Genomic DNA, 26,335 nt, shown 5'->3' with positions numbered 1-26,335 from the left:
AGGAGCTTTCACGAAGAAGCAAATAATCAGGACAGTTTGTTGAGTTTTGTGCAGATTTTTTCCCCTTTCTTTTTAATATTTTCTATTTTTCTTCCAAAAAGTGTCCTGAAGTTAGTGAAGATGTGAAAGCGATGTTCTGTCGACATGACAGTGCAACAAAAGATGTTTATTAAGATGTTTAAGAAAAGATGTTTACTATTTTGGCATAACTGCACTGCCCCAGCTGTGTGTATTTTATATATGCAGTTGTGGGTATATATCAGTTTTACGCAGAAAACAAGTCAGGTGGACAGACTGTGATCAGGTCATTTGAAAGACGCCTTTAGGACAGGTCGTGACAACATATTCAACAAATGTCCCCTTTAGATGAAGATTGATGATGAATTAAACATGAACATGTCCCTGTATCGGTAAAGGGTATGCTGCCCTCACGACACGTGACCCTGTGAGGTTAGACAGCTAGCGAACAAATAGAAGAGGTCTTCCACACAAGGCTTGACTTTCTTGTTTTTATATAACTAGAACATGAGAAAAAATGAAAATGAATCGCTGGTTGACACACATCTTAATAACAACTTGCCGATTAGCCTAGCTTAACATGTACATTACATCAGCATACAGTTCGCTCCATGTAAACACATATAACGACTGTCTCTACACATGTCAATACTCACAAAGACGAACGTTTTCCGAGGTGCGAACGTGTAGAGCACTCTTAGCGTGAACATGAACTAGTCCCTATTTAATAACTGCCGGAGCACTTTTTCACGACATCATAAGCGAAAGGGTACATCAAAGATAGGTTAGTGAACAGGACGCTCCCTCGCTCCATTTCCGCACATAGGATACAAAGATCTCTTGTGGAAATGATGTCTCACTCTGAGCTTATTTATCACTCTGCTTATGTGGCTCAATCAGCACACACACCAACCGCTGACTTTTGACTCAAGGGCATAACACTCCCCGCTTGATATACACACATTATATCACAATAAACATCAATACAACATATTCAAACATCATCTAAGCATTGAAGAATATTCATTCAGTCTCTGCAAGCAAAACAACAATCTCTGAAACTGGTCTGAGAAACATTTTAACAGTCCCATCTTTTACAGTCCGCACTTCCACTTTTCGGACCTTCTTGTCGCTGCTGGGGAATGTTTTTACTATTAGTCCCATGGGCCATTCGTTCCTGCTGGCTTGGGGATCCTTTAGCAGGACCACATCTCCTATTTTGACATTAGGTCTAGTCTCTGTCCATTTTGCACGACCTTGTAAGGTGGATAAATACTCTCCCTTCCACCTTTTCCAAAAAGTGTCAGCGAGGAGTTGAACATGTTTCCATTGTTTGCCAAACAGCTGCCCTGATGAGAAGTTCCCAAGTGGGGCGGACACAGCACTCATCTTCTGCGTTAGTAGCACTGCTGGAGTGAGTACTGCAGGACTGTCAGGGTCGGTGGATATGGGAACAAGAGGCCTTGCATTAATAATTGCCATCACCTCGGCCATGAAGGTGCACAACACTTCATGAGTAAGACGTGTTTGTTCAGTTCGTAACAACATTGCATCCAGAATGCGCCTGGCAACGCCTATAAGGCGCTCCCACGAGCCTCCCATATGAGACGCATGAGGGGGATTGAAAGTCCAAACACACCCTCTCTCTTGCAGGTACTTTCCTACTGCTTTGTTTCCTGAGTTTAGGTCTAATTCCTTACAAGCGCCCACAAAATTCGTGCCTCTGTCCGAGCGCAGAAACTTGGCCGGGCCCCGAATAGAGAAGAGCCTTCTTAATGCATTGATAAAACTATCAGCAGACATAGTCTCTATCAGTTCGATATGCACAGCCCTAGTTGACATGCATGTGAATAACACAGCCCAACGTTTGTTCTGGGAACAACCACCTCTTGTACGACGCGTCACAATAGTCCATGGCCCAAATACATCTAGGCCTACAGTGGTAAAGGGTGGTTCAGGGGTGACTCGGTCTGCAGGCAAGTCTGCCATTTTCTGGATCTGCATTTTGCCTCGCAACTTGCGACATGTGACACACCGATGAATGACAGATGACACAAGCCGCTTCCCTCCAATTATCCAGTACCCAGCACCACGGATAGCTCCTTCAGTTATGTGTCTTCCTTGATGAGCCACTCGTTCATGATAGTGAGTTACAATTAGCATAGCGATGTGGCTGGTAGATGGGATAATCAGAGGATGCTTTTCGTTTTCTGTGAGATCGGCGGCGCAAAGACGTCCACCAACTCGCAAGAGACTGTCTTTGTCCACCACAGGATCGAGCTTTTTGAGTGTATCAAACATGCCACTGACCTTCCTTCCTTCTTTAATGTTTTCAAGCGTCCCTTTGTAAGCTTCTTGTTGGACGGCTCGAATGATGACTACTTGGGCTCGGGTGAGTTCTTGGACGCTCGGTGTCTCACTGAAACCTTTCCATCCCCTTCGCCCACTTGTCTTTTGTGCAAAGGATGTAACTACATGAATGAGTCTGGCTATGACTCTGCAAAGAGTGATCCAGTTTGAGTACTTTTTGAAACGGTCAGAACCCAACTGTGGCTCTGCTACAGTAGTTTTCATTACTTTTATTTCCGGATGTATCTCTCTGTCTTTTTCAGGTTCGATGAGCGTGAAAGGACCAGTGTGTGGTTCTGTGTGTGGGTCGGAGTACAGAAAGGGTGGACCTGAGAACCAGGTACTGTTCTGCAGGTCTGCTGCTGGAATGAACCGAGTGGCCTGGTCAGCTGGATTTAACTCACTTGGTACATAATGCCATTGACTCGGATGGGTGGATGCTCTAATGCGCGTAACCCTGTTGGCAACATACATGTAGAATCGTCTGGAGGTGTTGTGTATGTACCCCAACACAATCCTACTGTCTGTGTAAAAAGTCACATTGTCTACTTTAATGTCTAACTCGTCTCTGATGAGCTCAAACATTTCCACTGCGAGCACAGCAGCACATAGTTCCAGGCGTGGTACAGTGTGTGCGGGGCGGGGTGCGAGTTTAGACTTCCCCATCACAAACCCAGTATGACACTGTCCTTCACTGTCAACTGTACGCAGATAGACTACTGCACCTATAGCGACAGTGGAGGCATCACAGAAAATGCAAAGTTCTTTCACTTTCGTTGTGCTTAACGTACCTGGGCTGTAGCACCTTGGTATTTGGAGGTTCTCAAGGGCTTGCAAAGAGTCTTTCCATAAGTCCCACCTCTCCTGTTTCTCAGGGGGTAAGAGTGTGTCCCAGTCTTTTCCATCAGATGACAGTTCCCTGAGTAATGCTTTGCCCTGCATTATTATGGGAGCAGCAAATCCCAAAGGGTCATAGAGGCTATTAACTGTCGACAATACTCCCCTCCGTGTGAATGGTTTGCTCTCATTTGACACCTGGTAAGTGAAGCTGTCAGATTGTAGGTTCCAACAGAGTCCCAAGCTTCTCTGAACTGGAAGAGGGTCTACTCCTAGGTCTAAATCTTTCAGGTCCTTTGCACGATCCTCAACAGGGAAAGCTTCCATGACTTGACTGCAGTTTGATGCCACCTTGTGGAGGCGCAAGTTAGACTCTGCCAACATGTTTTGCGTTCTTGTGAGCAGGTTGATTGCTTCCTCTGGCGTGGCGACTGATGTGAGACCATCGTCAACATAAAACTGACGCTCAACAAACTGTCTTGCATCAGATCCGTGTTCTCGTTCTCCCTGCTGTGCTGCCTGTCTCATGCAGTAGATGGCAACAGCGGGTGACGGGCTGTTTCCAAACACGTGGACCTTCATTCTAAACTCAACTATGCTCTTTGTAATGTCATTGTCCTCATACCACAGATAACGCAAATAATCTCTGTGGTCTTCGCGCACAACGAAGCAGTAAAACATTTGCTGCACATCGGCTGTCAGGGCTATGGGCTCTTTGCGGAAGCGCAACAGCACTCCCAATAGGGAGTTGTTCAAATCAGGTCCGCCAAGAAGCACTTGATTGAGCGAAATTCCGTCACATTCTGCACTTGAATCAAACACGACTCGTATTTGTTGTGGCTTCTGTGGGTGGTATACCCCAAACGTGGGCAGATACCAATGTTCTTTATTTAGTGGCAGAGGAGGGGCAGGCTCGGCTTGGTCGTTATCCAACATTTTCTGCATGAATTGGATGTAGTGATCTTTCATTTCTGGTCTCTTTTCCAAAGTCTTTCGGAGAGAGCAGAGGCGTTTTAGGGCTTGTTCTCGGTTGTCAGGGAGCCTCCTTCTCTGTGAGCGAAAGGGTAAAGGTGCAACCCAGCTGTTCTCTTGGTTTTGATAAACTTCACTGTCCATTATTGTCAGGAATGCTCTGTCGTCGATAGACATGGCTTGTTTGTTATCACCCTCAGATCTAACAAACACAGAGTGTCCCAAATCGTCTGTGATGCAGGTTGCATTCATAGTGACCCCATAATTCTCTTTAACGTGAATTGTGTTTGGGCAAGGCTCAAAATAGGATGCACGTCCATTATCTAAGGTGTGTGTTTTATAGACATTGACCTCTGACTGACTGTGCACTTTTCCTAGACACACCTCCCCCACAATAACCCAACCCAGGTCTAGCCTTTGGGCGTATGGTGCATCATTGGGTCCGTTGATTTGCTCACGTACCTTATGGACCCTGATGACGTCCCTTCCAAGGAGTAAAAGGATTGGGGCGTGGTGGTCGACAGGTGGGATGTTATCTGTCACTGGAAGAAGATGTGGGTGATGCTGGGCAATCTCTGGAGAGGGTATTTCAGATCTATTGTCCGGCACAGAGTCACATTCAATTAAAGGGGGTAGCTGGATGTTGACTTCTCCATCCAAAGACTCGAGGAAGAAGTTTACGGCTCTCCTACCTGAGGTTTGTTCTCTGCCAGAGCAAGTCTTTAAGGTGTATGGAGTGGGTTTGGCATTGATTTTGAAAAGGCTGAAAAACTCTGACTTAACCAGTGACCTGTTGGACTGATCATCTATTACTGCATACATTTTTATAGCTCTCTCTTTTTGGCCTGCGGGATACACTTTGACCAAACTGATCTTAGAACATGAACGTGGGCTATCACCTTGGCCACATACCTCTGTGCACTTCGACTCGACTGAAGGTGAGCTCTCGATTTGCTCTTCATTGTCGTTGTTTCCTGGTGTAGTACTCTTAGGGGCAGGAGTAGGACCAGGATGCATTGCAGATAAGTGTTTAAGGCTGTCACACTCGATACACTTAACCACTGCTTTACAGTTTTTCGCAATGTGTTGGACAGACCCACAGCATCTGTAGCATATGTGGTGCTCTTTGAGATAGGCTTGTCTTTCTTCAATAGTTTTGTCTCTAAAGAGCTTACACTTTTTGAGTGGATGTGGTTTTTTGTGGATTGGGCACTGGCGATCCGGTTCCTCCATTTTCTTTGGACTGAGATTATTCTGGTCCGACTCTGCCGTAATGTCCATTTTGTGTGCTGACACAGTAGGTTTGCGACTATATGACCTCAGTTTTTCTGTGGGAGAAGGGACATGGGTGTTGGCCTTGGACATAGCAAAGCTTGGGTCATTCCTCATTTTCGCTTGCCGCTGGACAAATTGTGTGAAAACTGAGAAAGGAGGAAATGACACACTATGAGTCTCCTTGTACTGTGTTCCTACAGTTGTCCACTTTTCCTGTAGGTTGAAGGGAAGTTTTTCCACTATTTGCCTGACTCCTCTAGCTGTGTCCAGGTAAGCAAGTCCTGGGAGTGCACCATCTTGTTTAGCACACTGAAGCTCCAATAAGATGTCACTAAGTTCCTGCAGCTTAACATTGTCTTTGTTTGTGAGTTTGGGAAAGTCCTCTACCTTTTTTAAGAGTGCGTCCTCAATAGCCTCAGGTGAGCCGTAGCACTCTTCAAGGCGTTGCCAGACCATCTTCGCACCTGCAGCAGGATTGAGGGTGTGTACAGCACGAATGCGCTTAGCCTGTTCGGATGATGTTGGACCCAACCATTTTGCTAGCAAGTCTAATTCCTCTCTTGGAGACAAATTTAGGTCTTTGGTTGCGCTGATGAATGAGGTTTTCCATGCCCAATAGTTTTCAGGTTTGTCATCAAATTGCAAAAGACCTGTGCTGACTAGTTCTTTGCGAATTAGGTATTTTGCAAACTGTTGCATTTCACTTGATTCAGGTACACAGTTGTTAAGGTTGGGGGTGTGCTTTGTGGAGTTGGACCAGTACGTGTCGACTACACCAGTGTTCACTGTTTGCTCCTGTTTCCTTTCTCTATTTACAGGTGGTGTTTTCGTCTGAGTGTTGGTTATAAAAGGATTAGTTATTTGTGTACTGTCTTGTGCATCTACTTCATTGCAATTTCCTTTAGGAGGCTGTGCTGAGTCGTGCTGAGTGTCTGGGTAGAGTAACTCACATTGTTGTTGAACATATTCGTTAGTGCGGTGCACTGTACTGATGGGCTCAGCTTCCTCACAAAGTTCTCCGTAGAGCTCCCTGCTCTGAATCTCTGCTTCTTCATAGGCTGAGGCCTCTGCTTCAGCTGCGGCTATTGCTTTTTGGCACTGGAGGACATGTAGATGAGCATCCAGTTCAGCTCTCTGTTTCATTGCATTAGCTTCCTTTTCAGCGAAGGCCAGTTGAGCTCGTGCTGCTTGAGCTTTGACGTAGGCCCTTGCAGCCGCAGAAGCTGTTGATGAGGATGTCCGTTGAGAACGCCTTGTCGAGGTTCTGGATTGCTGCGACTTGGTGTCGAATGGTTGAGACCGTTGCTGCGTTGTAGCTGGTTGAGTGGCAACGTCTGGTTGCTGTTCACCACCGGCTGCTTCGTCTAGCTCTTCAGCAGCGTAGTCTTTTAGGTAATTTCTTCCTGAGCGTAGACTCATGTTGCTTAAAGTAGCTCTGTATGTTTGAACCCGCTGAGTAGGCGTCTTTTCCTTCGTCTTTTTACTATGCTGCCCTCACGACACGTGACCCTGTGAGGTTAGACAGCTAGCGAACAAATAGAAGAGGTCTTCCACACAAGGCTTGACTTTCTTGTTTTTATATAACTAGAACATGAGAAAAAATGAAAATGAATCGCTGGTTGACACACATCTTAATAACAACTTGCCGATTAGCCTAGCTTAACATGTACATTACATCAGCATACAGTTCGCTCCATGTAAACACATATAACGACTGTCTCTACACATGTCAATACTCACAAAGACGAACGTTTTCCGAGGTGCGAACGTGTAGAGCACTCTTAGCGTGAACATGAACTAGTCCCTATTTAATAACTGCCGGAGCACTTTTTCACGACATCATAAGCGAAAGGGTACATCAAAGATAGGTTAGTGAACAGGACGCTCCCTCGCTCCATTTCCGCACATAGGATACAAAGATCTCTTGTGGAAATGATGTCTCACTCTGAGCTTATTTATCACTCTGCTTATGTGGCTCAATCAGCACACACACCAACCGCTGACTTTTGACTCAAGGGCATAACAAAGGGCATGATCTGATTTTCAATTTGTTTTATTTCTCTTCTGATTCTACATGAATTCACCACCCACATTTGACTGTGGAGCATAGTTTATTTGAATTGAATTATTTTATTGCAAATGTTGCAGGCAATAGTCTTTGATTCTGAAAGAACTCACTTTTTTCTGCTACTTGTTGAGAACTTGTGATTTTTCTGTGCTTCATTAAAGCTGTAGTAGCATGGATAGCCTTGGTGAAAAATGAAAGTCTCCTCAGTCTACGCAAATAAGAACCAGATGAGTCCTGAAATGAGCTCTCCTGGAAGCCTTGTCTGGTGTTCATTTATTTTAATAAGATAACACTTTCATGAACACCCCTCAAGGTCAGCAAAGAGATAAGAAATTTTGTAATTGCTTGTGATCTACTGTTAAAAGCCAACCACTGGGGGAAGAAAAACAACACACAGCTTAATAAGACGGTGACTAAGGATAAACAAAAATCTATAGCTCTTCACAGATTCTGCAAGCAAAAACAGCTAGAAATCCAGATGTTTTTCAGGTCTGCTCTGCTAAAACACACAAGTCTTTGTGAGCGAGTGACCTGCTGAGCAGTGTTGGGGAGTAACGGAATACATGTACCGCCGTTACGTATTTAAAATACAAAATATGAGTAACTGTATTCCGTTACAGTTACCGTTTAAAAAGGTGGTATTCAGAATACAGTTACTTTGTTGAAATAAATGGATTACACTGCGGTACTTTCCTGTTTCATTTTGTCACTTGTGTCAAGCCAGCCTCCAATTCGAGACTTGCAGTCAAGCCAGCCTCCAGTTTGTTTTACGTTCCCTGTGTATTCAAAGTATTACGGGAATGGATGTGGAAACCGGATTTCAAAATAAAAGCCAACTTCGAGTGAATTAACAGATATGTTAAGAACATAATAACATATAATTTAGGCTTTTTTTTTTTTTACAAACTCTAATGTTAGATCTATATGACACAGCCTTGTACCCTAATTGTGCCCTGTCACTATCAAGGCCATCTTATTTTGGATTTCAAAGTAAAAGCCCTGTGAATCTTCATTTTTGAACTACTCTTTCAATGACTTAATAATGCTCTTAAAAGCAAAAGTCGTATTTCCAAATACTATTTGAACTTTATATCAACACTTTCCAACCACAGTCTTTTTACAGTGATACCATATCAATATCAAGTCAGTCTGATTTTGCCTTTCATAGTAATGGCCCTTTGAAATTGTTCATAATTGACTTAATCTTCTAACGATTCAAAATGCTCTAAAATGAAAAATTCTTGTTTCCACAGGGTAATTCCACCTTAGATCAACAGTATACAGCCCCACAGTGATACCATATCAATATCAAGTCATTCTGATTATGCCTTCCAAAATAAAAGCCTTTTAAAATTGTCCATAATTGACCTAACTTTCAGTGATTTCAAAATGTTTTAAAATGGAAATTTCCTGTTTCCACAGGGTAATTCCACTCCAGATCAACAGTATACAACCTCACGATGTTACCATATCAATATCAAGACATTCTGATATTGCTTTCAAAAATAAAAGCATTTTCAAACTGCCCATATCTGAGTTGCTCCTGGAACAATTTCAAAATGCTCTAAAATGGCACATTCCTGTTTCCACAGGGTAATTCCACTTTAGATCAACAGTATACAGCCCCACAGTGATACCATATCAATATCAAGTCATTCTGATTTTGCTCTCAAAAATAAAAGCCTTTTCAAATTGTCCATAATTGACCTAACTTTCAGTGATTTCAAAATGCTCTAAAAAGGAAAATTCCTGTTTCCACAGGGTAATTCCACCTTAGATCAACAGTATACAGCCCCACAGTGATACCATATCAATATCAAGTCATTCTGATTATGCCTTCCAAAATAAAAGCCTTTTTAAATTGTCCATAATTGACCTAACTTTCAGTGATTTCAAAATGCTCTAAAATGGAAATTTCCTGTTTCCACAGGGTAATTCCACTTTAGATCAACAGTATACAGCCCCACAGTGATACCATATCAATGTCAAGTCATTCTGATTTTGCCTTCCAAAGTAAAAGCCTTTTCAAATTGTCCACAATTGACCTAACTTTCAGTGATTTCAAAATGCTCTAAAATGGAAAATTCCTGTTTCCACAGGGTAATTCCACCTTAGATCAACAGTATACAGCCCCACAGTGATACCATATCAATATCAAGTCATTCTGATTATGCCTTCCAAAATAAATGCCCTTTCAAATTGAGCATATACGGCCTACTTTTTTGACGATTTCAAAATGTTCTTAAACAGAATTTTGCTGTTTCCACAGGATAATTTCACTTTAGTTCAACAGTATACAACCTCACGATGTTACCATATCAATATCAAGTCATTCTGATTTTGCTTTCAAAAATAAAAGCATTTTCAAACTGCCCATATCTGACTTGATCCTGGAACAATTTCAAAATGCTCTAAAATGGAAAATTCCTGTTTCCACAGGGTAATTCCACCTTAGATCAACAGTATACAGCCCCACAGTGATACCATATCAATATCAAGTCATTCTGATTATGCCTTCCAAAATAAATGCCCTTTCAAATTGAGCATATATACGACCTACTCTTTTAAAGATTTCAAAATGCTCTAAAAGTGAAAATTGCTGTTTCCACAGGATAATTTCACTTTAGGTCAACAGTATACAACCTCACGATGTTACCACATCAATATCAAGTCATTCTGATTTTGCTTTCAAAAATAAAAGCATTTTCAAACTGCCCATATCTGACTTGATCCTGGAACAATTTCAAAAAGCTCTAAAATGGAAAATTCCTGTTTCCACAGGGTAATTCCACCTTAGATCAACAGTATACAGCCCCACAGTGATACCATATCAATATCAAGTCATTCTGATTATGCCTTCCAAAATAAAAGACTTTTTAAATTGTCCATAATTGACCTAACTTTCAGTGATTTCAAAATGCTCTAAAATGGAAATTTCCTGTTTCCACAGGGTAATTCCACTTTAGATCAACAGTATACAGCCCCACAGTGATACCATATTAATATCAAGTCATTCTGATTTTGCCTTCCAAAGTAAAAGCCTTTTCAAATTGTCCACAATTGACCTAACTTTCAGTGATTTCAAAATGCTCTAAAATGGAAATTTCCTGTTTCCACAGGATAATTCCACTCCAGATCAACAGTATACAGCCCCACAGTGATACCATATTAATATCAAGTCATTCTGATTATGCCTTCCAAAATAAAAGACTTTTCAAATTGCAAAGATACGACCTACTCTTTTAAAGATTTCAAAATGCTCTAAAAGTGAAAATTGCTGTTTCCACAGGATAATTTCACTTTAGGTCAACAGTACACAACCTCACGATGTTACCACATCAATATCAAGTCATTCTGATTTTGCTTTCAAAAATAAAAGCATTTTCAAAATGCCCATATCTGACTTGATCCTGGAACAATTTCAAAATGCTCTAAAATGGAAAATTCCTGTTTCCACAGGGTAATTCCACCTTAGATCAACAGTATACAGCCCCACAGTGATACCATATCAATATCAAGTCATTCTGATTATACCTTCTAAAATAAAAGACTTTTTAAATTGTCCATAATTGACCTAACTTTCAGTGATTTCAAAATGCTCTAAAATGGAAATTTCCTGTTTCCACAGGGTAATTCCACTTTAGATCAACAGTATACAGCCCCACAGTGATACCATATTAATATCAAGTCATTCTGATTTTGCCTTCCAAAGTAAAAGCCTTTTCAAATTGTCCACAATTGACCTAACTTTCAGTGATTTCAAAATGCTCTAAAATGGAAATTTCCTGTTTCCACAGGGTAATTCCACTCCAGATCAACAGTATACAGCCCCACAGTGATACCATATTAATATCAAGTCATTCTGATTATGCCTTCCAAAATAAAAGACTTTTCAAATTGCCAAGATACGACCTACTCTTTTAAAGATTTCAAAATGCTCTAAAAGTGAAAATTGCTGTTTCCACAGGATAATTTCACTTTAGGTCAACAGTATACAACCTCACGATGTTACCACATCAATTTCAAGTCATTCTGATTATGCCTTCCAAAATAATGGCCTGTTGAAAATGCCCATAATTTACCTAACTTTCAGTGATTTCAGAATGCTCTAAAAAGGAAGATTTCAGTTTCCACAGGGTAATTCCACTTTAGATCAACAGTATACAACCTCACGATGTTACCATATCAATTTCAAGCCATTCTGATTATGCCTTCCAAAATAATGGCCTGTTGAAAATGCCCATAATTTACCTAACTTTCAGTGATTTCAGAATGCTCTAAAAAGGAAGATTTCAGTTTCCACAGGGTAATTCCACTTTAGATCAACAGTATACAACCTCACGATGTTACCATGTCAATTTCAAGTCAGTCTGATTTTGCATTTCAAAATAAAAGCTTTTTCAATTTGCCCATATATCACTTACTCTTGGAGCGAATTCAAAATGCTCTAAAATGGAAAATTGCTGTTTCCACAGGGTAATTCCACTTTAGATCAATAGTATCCAACCCCACAGTGATACCATATCAATATCAAATCAGTCTGATGTTGCCTTCCAAAATAAAAGACTTTTCAAATTGCAAAGATACGACCTACTCTTTTAAAGAATTCAGAACGCTCTAAAAATGAAACTTGCTCTTTCCACAGGATGAATCCATGTTAGATCAAAAGTGTACATCCACACCATGGTACTACTTCAATTTCAAGTCATTCTGATTTTGCCTTCCAAAATAATGGCCTGTTGAAAATGCCAATAACTTACCTAACTTTCAGTGATTTCGGAATGCTCTAAAAAGGAAATTTTCTGTTTCCACAGAATAATTTCACTTTAAATCAACAGTATACAACCCCACAGAGATACGATGTTAAGATCAAGTCACTCTGATTTTGCCTTCCAAAATAAAAGTATTTTCAAATTGCCCGTAGACGACCTACTCGTTTAACGATTTCAAAATGCTCTTAAATTGAAAGATGCTGTTTCCACAGGATAATTCCACTTTAGATCAACAGTATCCAACCCGACAGTAAAACCATGTAAATTTCATGTTGGTCTGATTTCGCCTTTCAAATTAATGGCCCGTCGAATTTGTCCATATGTGATATACTCTTTCAATTATTTCAGAATGTTTTAAAAATGAAAATTGCTGTTTCAACACATATTGGGTTTTCATTTTGAAAAGCAAAATCAGACTCAATTGATTATGACAGAATTGAATCATAAAGATGATGTAAAAGGAAGCTGAAATTGCCACTAGGTTGTAATTGATAGTACGTTTATATTTTAAGTCTGTGGAAAGATGTCATTCTAAATGAAGAAATTACAAAACAGCTTGCAAACCAACCATGACATCTTTCCACATTTTCTACATTCTTTCTACATTTGTTTCACATATTTAGCTGCTAAGTGCACCTTTATGATGCTGCTGTTAGCTCAATATTGTGCTAATGCCGAGGTCAATGAATGTCTGAATCCTGACCTTCAGACCTTTCTACAACGAGTCGCACTGACATGCTGTTTTATGATGCGCGTCTAAATTCGTTTCATTAAATTCGTTTGAAATTCTTCCAAATGGTTAACGATCATTTGGAAGAATTTCAGTTGATTTATTGAAATACAAAATTTCATTGATAAGCTGCTTAGCGATAAATAGAATGGAATTTCAACAAATGACAGGAATCAGGACTGAGACCCCCTGAGTCTAGATGCTGTTGGTTAGGAAGATGAGGACGGGGGGGGTTGAATGAGGCTCTGAGTGACATGAGGTGGCGATTGGGAGGATGTGGGTTCCATCAATGACTCAAAGGTAGAACGACAAGCGCATTCAGATTTAAAACAAACAGAGCAGAGGCCGACTGGCTCGCAGAAGGTGAGCAAGAACATGATTGTACCAGAGTAATGATCTCAGTATTGAGTTTGACAGCATGGGAAAGTGGAAGTGATATAAAGAATAGACTAGCAGCTTGAAAACCCAGGAACAATGGCAGATGAATGATTACAGATCATCGTTTATTGAGCTAACGTATGATCTTCATTTAAAAGAAACAATGAATGGGCCATCCAAAAGTCATGACATCGTCCCATGAGTGCAAAATTACCTAATTACACCAATACAAGCCATAAACATCCAGGTTATGATCTATGTTATACACTCTTGGCGAGCAGTATATTGTGTTGACCGATCTACTGCCTGTAGAGAGGAAACAACAGGGTTTCCTGGTGTCTCTTCAGGCACAGAAGGCCCAGTATAAGAAGTATAGTTTTGATCCAACAGTAATGTAATCCTGGACCCGTTACAGTGAAATAACTTTTCTGTAGCCTGAACATTAAACTGCCAGCTGATGAGATGTGCTCCTATTATTTTCAAAGGGAATGTGCCACTACTGTTGTGTTTGAATCCAGTTTGATTTAAAGTGTTTTGGATTCCTCCATCAGCTGCCGCAGAGATCATCCATATGACTGTGACTGTGGTAAACGGTCGTGGATAATAAATGGAGACCAGACAGCTTTTACTAGACATGTAAAAAACACTTTCTGCAACATCACTTTGAACCTTGCTCTTCTCTATCTCAGACAATATCAATATCAACAACAAATGTGATTAGCAAACATGTGCTTGATGATTATACTTCCAAGAAGTCTCTGTACTAACTTAGTTTATTACATGTACTCATGTTAGTAGACCTCTATGTATAGTGTGAAGTAATTTCAACATTTTGTGCTGGCCTCAAGCTAACTTGCGCACTCAGCAGCAGCATTTTTACACTGTAATTGGAACACTAGCTACTGCATTTGGTGAACATTAAAATTTCTCGAGGCTCTGGACATATAAAATACTAAAATGTTCCACATTGATGGTGACAAGACACTTAAACATGAAGCAATGCCACAACACGTGCAACATCAATTCCTAATAACATCTGCCTGTGTTAGATAGCTAGGAAACATTAAAGTTGCCATCTGCACAGAGAATGTATTCCGCCTACTGACTAAAAAGTGGTTCCAAATTTTTCAATACTGAGCCAAGATGGTTAATGCTTAAGAAGCATGAAAGACAAAAGACATACTATTAAATACTTCAGCTGCAGAGCTACACAGAATATATGAACTACTAAACTACTGAGTTACATTGTGAAATAAGATTCATGATGTAACCAACAGATAGATTACTTTGGCAATTTGGGATCAAAAGTTGGAAATTACAAAAGAAAAGCAACACTACCAATGTTGTTTCTTTCAAGTTACCATCCAGAGGAGGTGGAAGCACAGCAGCCATAATTTATTTACCAGACAAGAGCTCTGATGGTGGGTTTGAACTGAGGTAAAGAGAGAAGATCCTTCACTTCACTCAGAGGAAGATGTCTTTAGTGCTTCAGGTAAGAATCTACAAGTGAAGGCAAGAGTAAATGCTGAAAACCTACTGAAAGGTGGGGGAATCCTATGACTGTGTAGCACGGAAAAATTATTATAAATAAATCAGATAACAATTTGTTTTGTGAGCTCATGCAATGTTTTCTTTGTTTTCTGGCTGTAATCAGCTGACTTTTGCTGCTACTCAGGTATTCAGTGCTCTTTGTGAATTAAGCAAAGCCAATTCAATAAGATCTGAGCTCATGTCACACGAGCTGATTTCTAATCCCTAAACACTATAAAGATCAGAATCAGAATCAGAATACTTTATTGATCCCTGGGGGAAATTATTTTTTGTTACAGTGCTCCATTTTAAACCAACATTAAGACAAGACAGACAATACACTAACTAAGAATAGTACAATATATACATATATATACATACATACATAAGTCACTCATAGATAAATAGTTGGAAAAGAAACATGTGTAGTTGTAGCAGCAAACAGTGTGTTAAGTGGATGCGTTGTACAGGGAGATGGCCACAGGCAGGAATGATTTCCTGTGTCGTTCAGTGGTGCTTTTCGGTAATCTCAGTCTCTCACTGAACGTGCTCCTGTGACTGACCAGCATGTCATGGAGTGGGTGGGAGGTGTTATCCAACATTGTCTTTATCTTGGACAGCATCCGCCTCTCCGACACCACCTTGAGGGAGATGGTATAAAAGGTAGAATTCAGTCAGTGAATCTAATCAGCATCATCACCTTAAATATGAATTGATATCTGTGATCCTTAATGTAACCTGGAGGCCCATGTTACCACTACAATAAATCCAAAACTTTAGCACAATATTAACTGAACTAAACTGACTGATATTTTCATGGAACCTTTGAAAAACACGAAGTTTGTTTACTTAAGTTTCTTTACCTTGACGTTAGACAAAATTTTCCTGAAGACTACTTAAAGAAATTCAGAGAAAGCTGCCTGTGAGAGTTCAGTGCTGAAGAGTAAAGGTGGCCATGCCAAGCTCATTAGAATTGTACAGACTCTCATATACTGTGTTTGCATGTACAGTATGTTTGCACAGTAAATTGCAGCACTCTTTTCCCATTTTTCTTAAAAAACATAAAGGAAGGAAGGATTGGCTTAACATTTTTGCACTTGCTTTTATTTCGTTCTTCACACATTTTCCTTTGATAACCCCTCGGACCAACCTCACCACCAGGGTCATCTGTGCTGCGCTGTGATCTGACAGAGTCCAGTTAGTGGCTATGTATTTGAAGAGCAGCCTAATAATACATCCTCTTGTTTGGGCCTCACAGCTGCTGTTGTTTGTCTTGGCAGTCATCAGAGGTTGAGGACGAACACGGTGCCACGAGGTTGCCAGTATCCTAGAGTCACATTTGATGCTTTTCGTGTGTGTGTGTGTGTGTGTGTGTGTGTGTGTGTGTGTGTGTGTGTGTGTGTGTGTGTGTGAAATTTAAATCTGACTCGTCCAAGCGCTGTACGGTGGGTGATGGAGTTGGCAGAAGGATATGACAGTTATTTTAAGTCTTCGAACTATGCCTCCTTTTTTGTTCTTTTAGTTTGGGAGAAAAATGGCAGTTGTGTGAAAAGTTTTTTGTCATTTTCACAGTCTTCTAAAATCCAGTGGTGTTTCTTAAAAAAATAATTTTCCACAGTCGGTCTCTGTGTTCTCCATCTTTCCCTCTCCTCAGCCTTTTCCTGCACTACGTTGAGGGTCACTCTGGTGTAAATGAGAGCATTGTTCCAGAAGGGGAAGCTGGCTTTGCGGGGAGGATTATCTGTCGGTGTTGAGCTGTGGGATTCAGTTTCTTCTGGCGTATGAGCCGGTCAGCGAGCTGCATCGCTAAGCTTGTTATTATTGTTTTGGGAGAAGGAGACTGAGCATTGCAGGAGGGGGGGGGGGGAGGAAGTAGAGGAAGGAAGGAATTAAAGAGTACATAAGGTGGGAAAAGGAAGCAAAAAAAGTAGCAAACGAATGTGCAGTGTGTTTAAAGACGGCGTAAAAGTCAGACTGCATTGGAGGAAAGGACAAAGATGAGGAACAGCAGACGGATTGAAAATCACTACATCTGCAAAATCTCTTGTCAGACACGAGTTGTAATGGGGAGGAGGAAAAGTGCTGAGATGTACTTCTACCCGCGAAACAAGAATAAGAAACCTGAGGAAAAAGCTCGGTTATCTACCTCTTGAGCAGCAAATGGCGACAGACAGACTCGCATTTAAACCACCAGCAGCACGAGTCCGTGAAAGTTGAAGAAAAAACAATTAATTCTGCTTCGTCTCTGGTCTGGTGTGCCCAGTTCCATATAGTGCATCAGCCTGGTGTGAGGGAATTGTCTATTTATCAATAGATAAATGTGAACAGATCAGACAGCAGGGTGCACTCTGCTAGTCTGCTTGATGCATTTTTAATTTACTAACCCACTCTTGAAAGAGAGAAAGTATTCTGCCTTAGACTGATTTTGGATAGTCTCTTGTTGTTGCTTTCTTAGCCTTCGCCTTGTGCAGAACTTTCTGTGGACTCTCTTGTGCTTTAGTTTTAGTTCCTCTGCGTTTGTCTCATCATCCCTGATTTCTTCCTGCTATGTTTCCCAAATGTTTCAAGTTGCCTCATAATTTTTTGTATTTGTTGCCTCAGTTTCCTCTTGTTCTTTGCCGAATCACCCCACGTAGCCGTGTGTTTCCTCGCTCTGGTTTCTCTGTGCTTCCTTCCTGGTTACTTGCTTTCTGTTAGTGGACCATGTTTATCTTTGGACTAGTCAGCATTAAATGCTTGCCTGATGTTAACTTCTGTCACCTGCATTCTGCAGTCCTTGCAGACTTCTTTTCTGAGTTATCGCATTCACAAGATTTTCAGAAAAGCTGACCTCTGACCTTGAAGTCGAGGTCGCTCAGATTGAAACTCATGTGGGATTTTTAGTAGATACACCTATGGTATCAATTTCAAACTCCTAAGTCGCCTCGTTCTCAAGTTATCGCATTCACAAACTTGCACGTCCACACTGCCCATCCACACGTCCAGTGGGGTAAAAACCAAAAGAAATATAGGAAAAATAAAAACTCTTTCATATAATTTATGTGCACTTTATGTTTGTGGGTTGACTGGCTAGATGATTCCTTTTCACATCTCTCCAGCCTGTCAGCGTTGTGGCTGGGGCTGCTTCAGGTACTGTACTCTGCTGACACTGATGGTTTCACTGTGCACATCCCATGCACTCAGGCTGAAAACTCAACCTGGCATTTTCCTGGAGCTGGATTGCAGACAGGGGAGACGGAGCACTCTCACACTGACAGGCATGTCCAGAACCTTACTTCAGACACGCTCCTACCAAGTAAACTGCTGGCTGTAAAATTGTGCTGTGGTAATGCTGCCTGCAAAGAATTATAGCATAATATATTCTAAACTGGAAACAATTATTTTTAATTTAAAATCAAATAATGTGCTATGAGTGATTTTTTTTTTTTACATTTAGCAAAAGGCTAACGTGGTTTCAAGCTAATTCGATTTTCTTAGTCAAAGGTTAAGTTCACTCTTACCTTAAGGGACTTTTTTGGCCATAACTTGAGAATTAAGGCCTTTTAAGGCTTTTACATCCCATAGGTTTGCAGATTATAAAACATTTCATTTATTTTATTTGCTTAATTAACTGATTATTTGATAACTGCCTCTTGTTCACTCTGCAATGCTCCAGTCACACTGGGGAAAACTGTGTTTGGAGACTGTGGATGAACTGAATTATTGTCACCATGCAATGAATTTGCAGTTTCATTCCTCTGAAACTGTTGCTTCAAAGACGAGGACCAGTGTTGGGATCACTCAGAGTGACTTTGGTGCACTAAGACAGCGATAAAACAATAAGCAATAAGACAGAGTCAGTCTGCTATCTGTTTCTGATCGACTGGGATCAAGTAGGCAGTGGCATTCTTTTTGTTCGTGATAATATAACGATTGACTGTGACAAATTGGTGAAAACTGCAAATCTGTTGATGTCTACATAAACGCAAATTCACCTCCTACTTTCATTCAGTCCAGCCAGATCTTTATACATTTGAAACATAAAATAAGAGATAAACAGTGACGTAATAGTGATGCAATTAAACTGCAAAATACGCCAAATTTCACATAGGAATACCTCCAGTTGGCAACCAGCTGAGTTAAGCGCCCAGTTGCAAAGAGACATGTTGCATTGACATGACTAATGCCATCACTCAGAGGTAGAAGAAGAAATGGAGATAAATTGCAACTTAATTGGTTTGTGGAGGATACAAGAAAACAACAGCAATTCAAATTTTGATGTAGATGCAGACAGAGATGCTGGTTTTATTCTTAAGTGTTACGTAATGATGCCACATGGAGCGCACGCAAGTTTCAAAATTCTGAAATTGGTGTACAGGATTGTGTTTGGTGACATGTTTTCAAATGTTAACATTCATCTTTTCTCCACTTTCCCATCTTTTTATTCACCTGGTGTTCATAGTGTCCCTATCTTGTATCTTCTTGCTTCCTCACCTTCCCATTTTGGTCTTCTCCAACGTCATTCTTTCAGTTCCCCTCCCTTTCTTGTTTTCCAGCCCACCGTTTCACTAATATTAATCACAGCATCTCCATCTCCCCTCAAGGGAAATCTCCATCCCAACTCTTCACTTCATCTGGAATTAATGCGGAATGTCAGAGAAGGATGGGAGTTTCTGAGCTGCCAAGAATGGATAGTCAGGTCACGGGATGAGAATAAACCGAGACAGAGGTAAATGAAATCTTTACATTAGGTATTTGTACCCAGGTTGTATATTGCACCAGTATAAAATCACTCATATGCGCTTCACCTGAAAAATCCATTATAAATAACAGTGTGTATGTGTAGTCAATTAATCCTTTCCATTTGTATTTCCTTCTACTGGCTGGCGTGAACAGTAGAAAGAGACCAAGACACGATTCAGCATTTTCAAAAATGCTGTAGCAAGAGACACAAACATTAATTTGTACTCAACAATGAACTGATAATGTTTATGCGATTAAAAAATGATATGATAAATGATGAAAAATACTACATATAAACATCTTAATTTTAATTAACAGTTCCCAACATGTTCATAGGGCTGTTTTACTCTTTCTCATAAACCAATCATAAGGGGAAAAAAGGTTGTTTGTAATTTTTTAAGAACAAAGCTTCCAAAAAGCCACTGGTCCCAGCTAATCACATGACTCACAATAAAAAGGCAGTTACATAAATGACACAGGCTAGCTGTTTTTAACATCCAAGCATAAGGCAAACTGCTCCTTGCAATAGTTCTCCATACAGAAACAAACCATAACAATCTTGTTCTGTAAGTCTGAAGAAGTGTTCTCAAAATGTTAATCTATTGGTTTTAAATGCAAAAAATGAATCTGGGATGAACTGGTGCTGTGGTGTGTCAGCGTGGATTAAAGGAGCCGTGTCTACATTCTGGGCTCAAGCAAAGAAAGAGAGAAACATGGCAAATACATTATATTAAGATACTGAACAATAATGTTACTTGTGCTGTGTAGCTGTAGGCTGTAGCCTGAAGACCTTGCCTGCTGCAGAGTCTGTGTGTCTACAGCCCCAGCTGGCTAGAACTAAGCTTGACCCACATCATCAGAAACAGAAGATGAATAATGAATGCACCGACAGCCAACTACCCATCCACAGAGATAGCCAGCCAACCTTTGCGCCTGTCAAGAGCCCTGTCAGCCAGTCAGACCGCCATGCAGTTGGCTACCGAATCAACAAGCCAGCCTGTTGGTGAGAAATCCAGTCAGTCAGCTATGCAACATGTAGGCCTGAAATTCAGCAACCAATGGCAGAGCCTGCCACGTAATCAGCCATTCAGACACCTTTGCTGATATGCCCCTGCTTGTAACCTCGATGCCAACCATGACACTCCATCGTTGTCTCCTCCCTTTCTCTTCTGGCTGCTTGCTTGTTAGCATTGTTCCACTATGACCCCCACACCATCACACTGCTCCCTCCACTACCAACCATAAACCAGCCACCCATTCAACACCAATTTTTCTTCTCCTCTTCATCTTCCTCATGTGTTAAAAGGGCAGGCCTGTCAGAATAGTTTAGCCATAATGCGTTGTTTTCTCTGAGGCACAGACAGGGTCAGCTGACCCCAACTGTGTATTTACTGTCAGGAAATAGGAGGGGGAGCTTTATAGTAGATCAAACTCTGACTGAGTATTGGGCAAGTCTGATTTATTTACTTTTTCTCATGTTGAGCTTAAAACCGAACACTGAAATATACTTTGATTAAAACTGATGCAGTTTGAAGAGAATGTGTAAACCTGATTTGCATAAATATAAATGCACAATGCATAATTATACCAATATTTTAATGTTTATTGCACTTCACAACTATTTTAAAGGCAGCTTTCAACAAAGCATTCAAGCAGATTTGGTAAAAACCTTTGGAATCATCATTCTGCACAACTAGGTAGTCTAAAAGATACACTCTAATTGGTTTCTACAAAGCTACCTCTCAAACACAGTTTAACAAAAAATCTGGTCATAGTAATACTGCCAAAAAGACCAACACAGAGAGACTGAGGAGGAGCTTCTTCCCGCAGGCGATACGGTCTCTCAATCACACCACCACACAGTACTGACCCACACATACAGTTCTTACACACACACTGGACTTTCTGGACTTTGGTTTTGCACAACACTGGTCACTATATTCTTCATTTCCGGTTAATATTTGTACAGCTGCTGTTATTGTGTATATATTTATTTATATTTAGATTTCTTCATACATTCTTATATAGTTCTATATTGTGTATTGTGTATTTTGTTGTACAGTTATTTTATTTTCAACTTTAATTTATATATTTATCTTTATCTTATTCTTCCCAGTTAAATTTACCCTTCATTCTAATTTGTGTTGTACAGTTATTTCATTTTTAACCTTAATTTATATTCTATTCCTTCCTAGTTAAATTTACCCTTTTTAATTTTTCATATTTATTTCCTATCTTATTCATAGCCTTTCCTTTTTTTGTTTTCTTTAGGTCACGAGCAGTTGTCCAAGCATTTCACTACATATCGTACTGTGTATGACTGTGTATGTGACAAATAAAATTTGAATTTGAATTTGAATTTGAAAAATTGCAGCATATGTGGACATGTGTTGACTTTATTGCCACATAAAATACAACAGTGGTCTAGTTAGACCCTTTCTTATATTATTATAAAAAAAAATAATTAAAAAAATAAATAAAATTAAACTACAGATTGCTGAATGCCTGTTTTTATAATATGTATAAAAAATATCAATGAAAGTTTGATTATGAGTACATTATGGCTCATTGTATGTTAAAATTATTTCTCTGGACTGCTTCCAGTGTGAGCAATATAGCACTGTAGTTAAGTCTACAGGATCTACACAGGCCGCAGGACTAGAGACAACTGGTTGCTAGGTAAAAATGTTCCTTGGCAACCACTCCCCAAGAGGTTGGGGAGTGGTTGGAGGTTGCTGGTGGTCACTGGGTGAAATCAGTTACAAAGAGGGTGCTACACCAAAAACCTTCTTGTGATTGCTTTTGTTGTTAGCAGACTGCTGCGGTTGCCAATAGTTTCCCCTTGTCTGCAAACAGTTGCCGCCTACTTGCTGAGCGAAAGTGAAACTTGGAAAAGTGTGACAAAAAACTGAATCAGAGAATATTTGCCTTCACAGTAAAAGCTATTTCTTATAACTGAAATCAACATATTTCAAAACAAGCAATTTAAACTTTAAAGGTCTCCATTTGCAGTAAATCACTGAAAGAATTTTTAGATGACATTTATACATATACTCTGATTAAGCATGAGATTATTACCACATGCCGAGTACCCTGTTGGTTCCCCTTTTGCTGCCAAAACAGCCCTGAAGTGTTGAGGCACGGACTCTACTAGACCTCTGAGGGTGTGCTGTGGTATCCTGCACCAAGATGTTAGCAACAGATGCTTTAAGTTCTAGAACAGGGGTTGCCAACTCCAGGCCTCGAGAGCAGGCCTGCAGGTTTTAGATCTCACCCTGGGTCAACACACCTGAATCAAATGATTAGTTCATTAACAGGCCTCTGGAGAACTTCAAGAAATGTTGAGGAGGTAATTTAGCAATTATATCCGCTATGATGGATCATGGACACATCTAAAACCTGCAGGACACCAGCCCTTGAGGCCTGGAGTTGGTCACCCCTGTCCTAGAAGTTGCGAGGTGGGGCCTCTATGGATCCAACTTGTTTGCCTAGCACATCCAAAATTTGCACAGTTGAAATGAGATGTGGGGAATTTGGAGGCCCAATCAACACCTCAAACCATTCCTAAGAGAGGCCACAGCCATCAGGGAATACCATTTGAATGAAATGGGGTATATGGTCTGCAACAATGCTTAGATAGGTGGTATGTGTCAGATGTTCGCCAGGTATGCGACACACATACACCCAATAATCGATATGGCCAACATTCATCAGACCAGGCCACCTTCTTCCATTGCTCCATGGTCCAGTTCTGATGCTCATGTGCCCATTGTTGGCACTTTTGGCAGTGGATAGGGCCACCCTGACCTCTGTTGCTATGCAGCTTCATACACAACAAAAGGGGAAGCACAGTGTATTATGGCACTTATTTTGATCAGAACCAGCATGAACCTTTTTGGCCTCAGTTGCTTGTCTTTCGGATCCGACCACATGGCCCAACTTTCACTCCCTACATACATCAGTGAGCCTTGGCCTCCTATGACCCTCTCACTGGTTCACCACTGTTTTTTCCTTGGACCACTTTTGATACATACTGACCGCTGCAAACAGGGAACAGCCCACAAGAGCTGCAATTTTGGCAATGCCCTGACCCAGTCATCTAGCCATCACAATTTGTTCCATGTCAAACCTGCTCACTTCCTTGCACATGCCCATTTTTCCTGCTTCTAACACATCAACTTTGAGGACAAAATGTTTACTTGTTCCCTAATATATCCCATCCATTAACAGGTGCCACAATGAAGAGATAATCAGTGTTATTCACTTTCACCTCTCTAATATGCCTAATCGGTGGTGGAAAACAAAGGGGCCTCTAAAGGTGTTAAAATTCAACTTATGGAGAAGATGTCTGTACGGAATTTCACAGCAATCTGTTCAATAGCTGTCAAGAATTTGTTTCAGTCCAAAGTGGGAAACAAATGTGTGATTAGCCTTTACTCCTAGCCATAAATAGGGTAAGTCCCAGTGTTCGTTTTGGTTTAGTTATCTTGTGCTGTGCACTGGCACAATCAGAAATGCTGTTTCATTACAACATAAAAAGTTTGATATGAGCAGAGCACAAGAAATGGGTCCTGCTCAAGTAGAAACAAAGGCTATTTTTCCTTTTCTCTGCTGTAAAAGAACATTCATGTGCAAAATAATCTAATTGGTTACATAAACAAAGAATAACTGTCAAGTCAGTCGATGCTGTAAAACTCTCAAAGTCAGAACACTGCTTCTGATGACTGCTTTGCTGCTTCTGTGTCATAATTGAGGGCATTGTTATTACAGTGATGAAAAATAATATACACAGTGCAAACAAGACTGCAGCATAATTCTCCGTCCAATGTGCAATTGATTCTGTGCACTGGGCCATGCCGGGGCGCTAACCCAAGCTCAAGTCAAGCACGTCCTGGTTAAATTGCACAAGAGGCTGAGCTCCCTTTTGGGCAAATTAAGCCCCTCTGTCGCCCCGCTGCTGACTGCCCCAATCCTTCGCTGCCTCGTTCACACTGCTCACACTCTCTATTTTCCTTACAGACTCTGTCTCTTGTCCTCCATCCTGCACTTTCTTTTCCTAATGTGCTCTGTCCCCTCCCTCCCTCCTTGTACAGTACATACTTACACAGCTGAGCCGAGCCAAGCTGAGCTGGCCAGACCCGCCTGCTCGCCGTGATAGTAAAGGCTTTAATAAAAACACCGTTTGGGGGATGAGAATTGAATTTCATACTTGGACGCCCCGACACTACATGTGTTTCTTTTAAATAAAGAAAGAAGAGCGAGTGCGAGAGAGAGCGAGAGCAGAGCAGTGCAGAGCCACCCGGCCAGAAGGAGATAGGCCGAGGCTTTTCTCATTTCTCCTCACATTCCTGCTTCCTTAAGCTCAGCTGTGTGCCTGCTGTTCCGTGGGGGAGCCAGAGGGGACATCTGGGTTGTCAATCAGTGCGATTCCACACCTTTTCCAGATAAAGCCGAGTGTTCAGTCTTTTCAAAAACAGGCTTTCAGACTTCTTTCCTATCTCTCCTTTTATTTCTTTTAGACAGTTTTGGAGATGCTAGAAGCCAATGAACGCCTTTGCTGCTCCATGGCTGCGGCTGATTTAACACAAGATTCACTCCACTTAATGTATATGCAATTAGATTTTAGACACATGGGTTAATAGCGTCATTTGGATTTGAATAAGTTTGTTAGCGATAGCTAGCACGAGTAAACATTCACACAAAGGAGGTATATATATTTTGAATAACAATGTAATGATGTCGTTTACAGAGTTTTATTTCTACTACGGTACTACATCTAGTTCGGTACTTGAACTGAACAGTATAAGTACCATTTGTAGGTCAGTGGGTCAGCAACGTGCTTGGGAAGCTTTTTTCTCTACAGTGGATCCAGTGCTTTAGGCACCGAGCTGTGAAGCAGAACTGAAGATTCTGTGTTATCTGGTCGAGGGTTGAAATGTTAAAATCTCTACTCGTAGGTTGGCACATGAGAGGCACTACTTGACACTTGGCACTCCTTGAGGTGCAGCACTGTCTAAGAGACATACATAGCACATATATATTTATAGAGAACTGCCTGGATATAATCCAAAATGCTTATGGTGACAAAGAGCCTATCAGCAGACCTGCCTGGGAAATACGATTCAGTCAGTGATGCAGTCTTGTAACTGAGTGTACTTTTTTCTTGTTATTCTTCTCTTATTACATCTATAACATGAATTAACATGGGATGAGCCAGAGCTGTGTACCGTACCTTGATGAAGTAGTAGTCAATCTCTGTGCATGTGTAGAAGAATAACTTGTGGGGAAGAATGCTGTTTAAGATTATTTTTGGTGGCCATGTGACCATTGAAAAAAAGGAATGCCTCTCACTCCTCTTGAATAATCTGCCCCCATCTTATGTCAGCAATCTCATATCAGCCCAGTAGAGTACGTCGCTCTTGCCGGTTTACTCGTATTTCCTAGAATATTTAAAAGTAGAATGGGAGACAGAGCCTTCAGTTTTCAGGCCCCTCTTCTGTGCAACCAGCTCCCAGTTTGGATTTTGGACACAGACACCCTAAGGGCCGGCCAGGTCACCCTGAATCCTTTCTTACTTGCGCTACAATACGCCTCAGTTGTTGGAGACTTCCCGTGATGCACTGTGTTTCTTCTTCACTCACCATGTGTTTATACACCAGTCTTAATCATTAATTATTATTAATC

General features: G+C 40.8%; 1 protein-coding gene across 1 annotated transcript; it reads right to left on the bottom strand.

Annotated features, from left to right (window-relative positions):
- Nucleotides 1-534: 534 nt before the first annotated feature.
- LOC113013640 (uncharacterized) lies at nucleotides 535-7,050 on the bottom strand. The gene has a single exon (XM_026154701.1). The coding sequence runs from the start codon at nucleotides 6,868-6,870 to the stop codon at nucleotides 1,042-1,044; it is 5,829 nt and encodes a 1,942-aa protein (XP_026010486.1). The 5' UTR covers nucleotides 6,871-7,050; the 3' UTR covers nucleotides 535-1,041.
- Between the last annotated feature and the right edge of the window lie 19,285 nt (nucleotides 7,051-26,335).

The sequence above is a fragment of the Astatotilapia calliptera genome, chromosome 20 (genome assembly GCF_900246225.1).
Source record: "Astatotilapia calliptera chromosome 20, fAstCal1.2, whole genome shotgun sequence".
Taxonomy (NCBI): Eukaryota; Metazoa; Chordata; class Actinopteri; order Cichliformes; family Cichlidae; genus Astatotilapia; species Astatotilapia calliptera.
Note: the sequence above shows the minus strand (reverse complement) of the source record. Positions and strands in the feature narration are given on the sequence as shown.

Coding starts and splice junctions, on each gene's coding strand:
- LOC113013640 (XM_026154701.1), bottom strand. CDS start 6,870: ATGAGTCTACGCTCAGGAAGAAATTACCTAAAAGACTACGCTGCTGAA.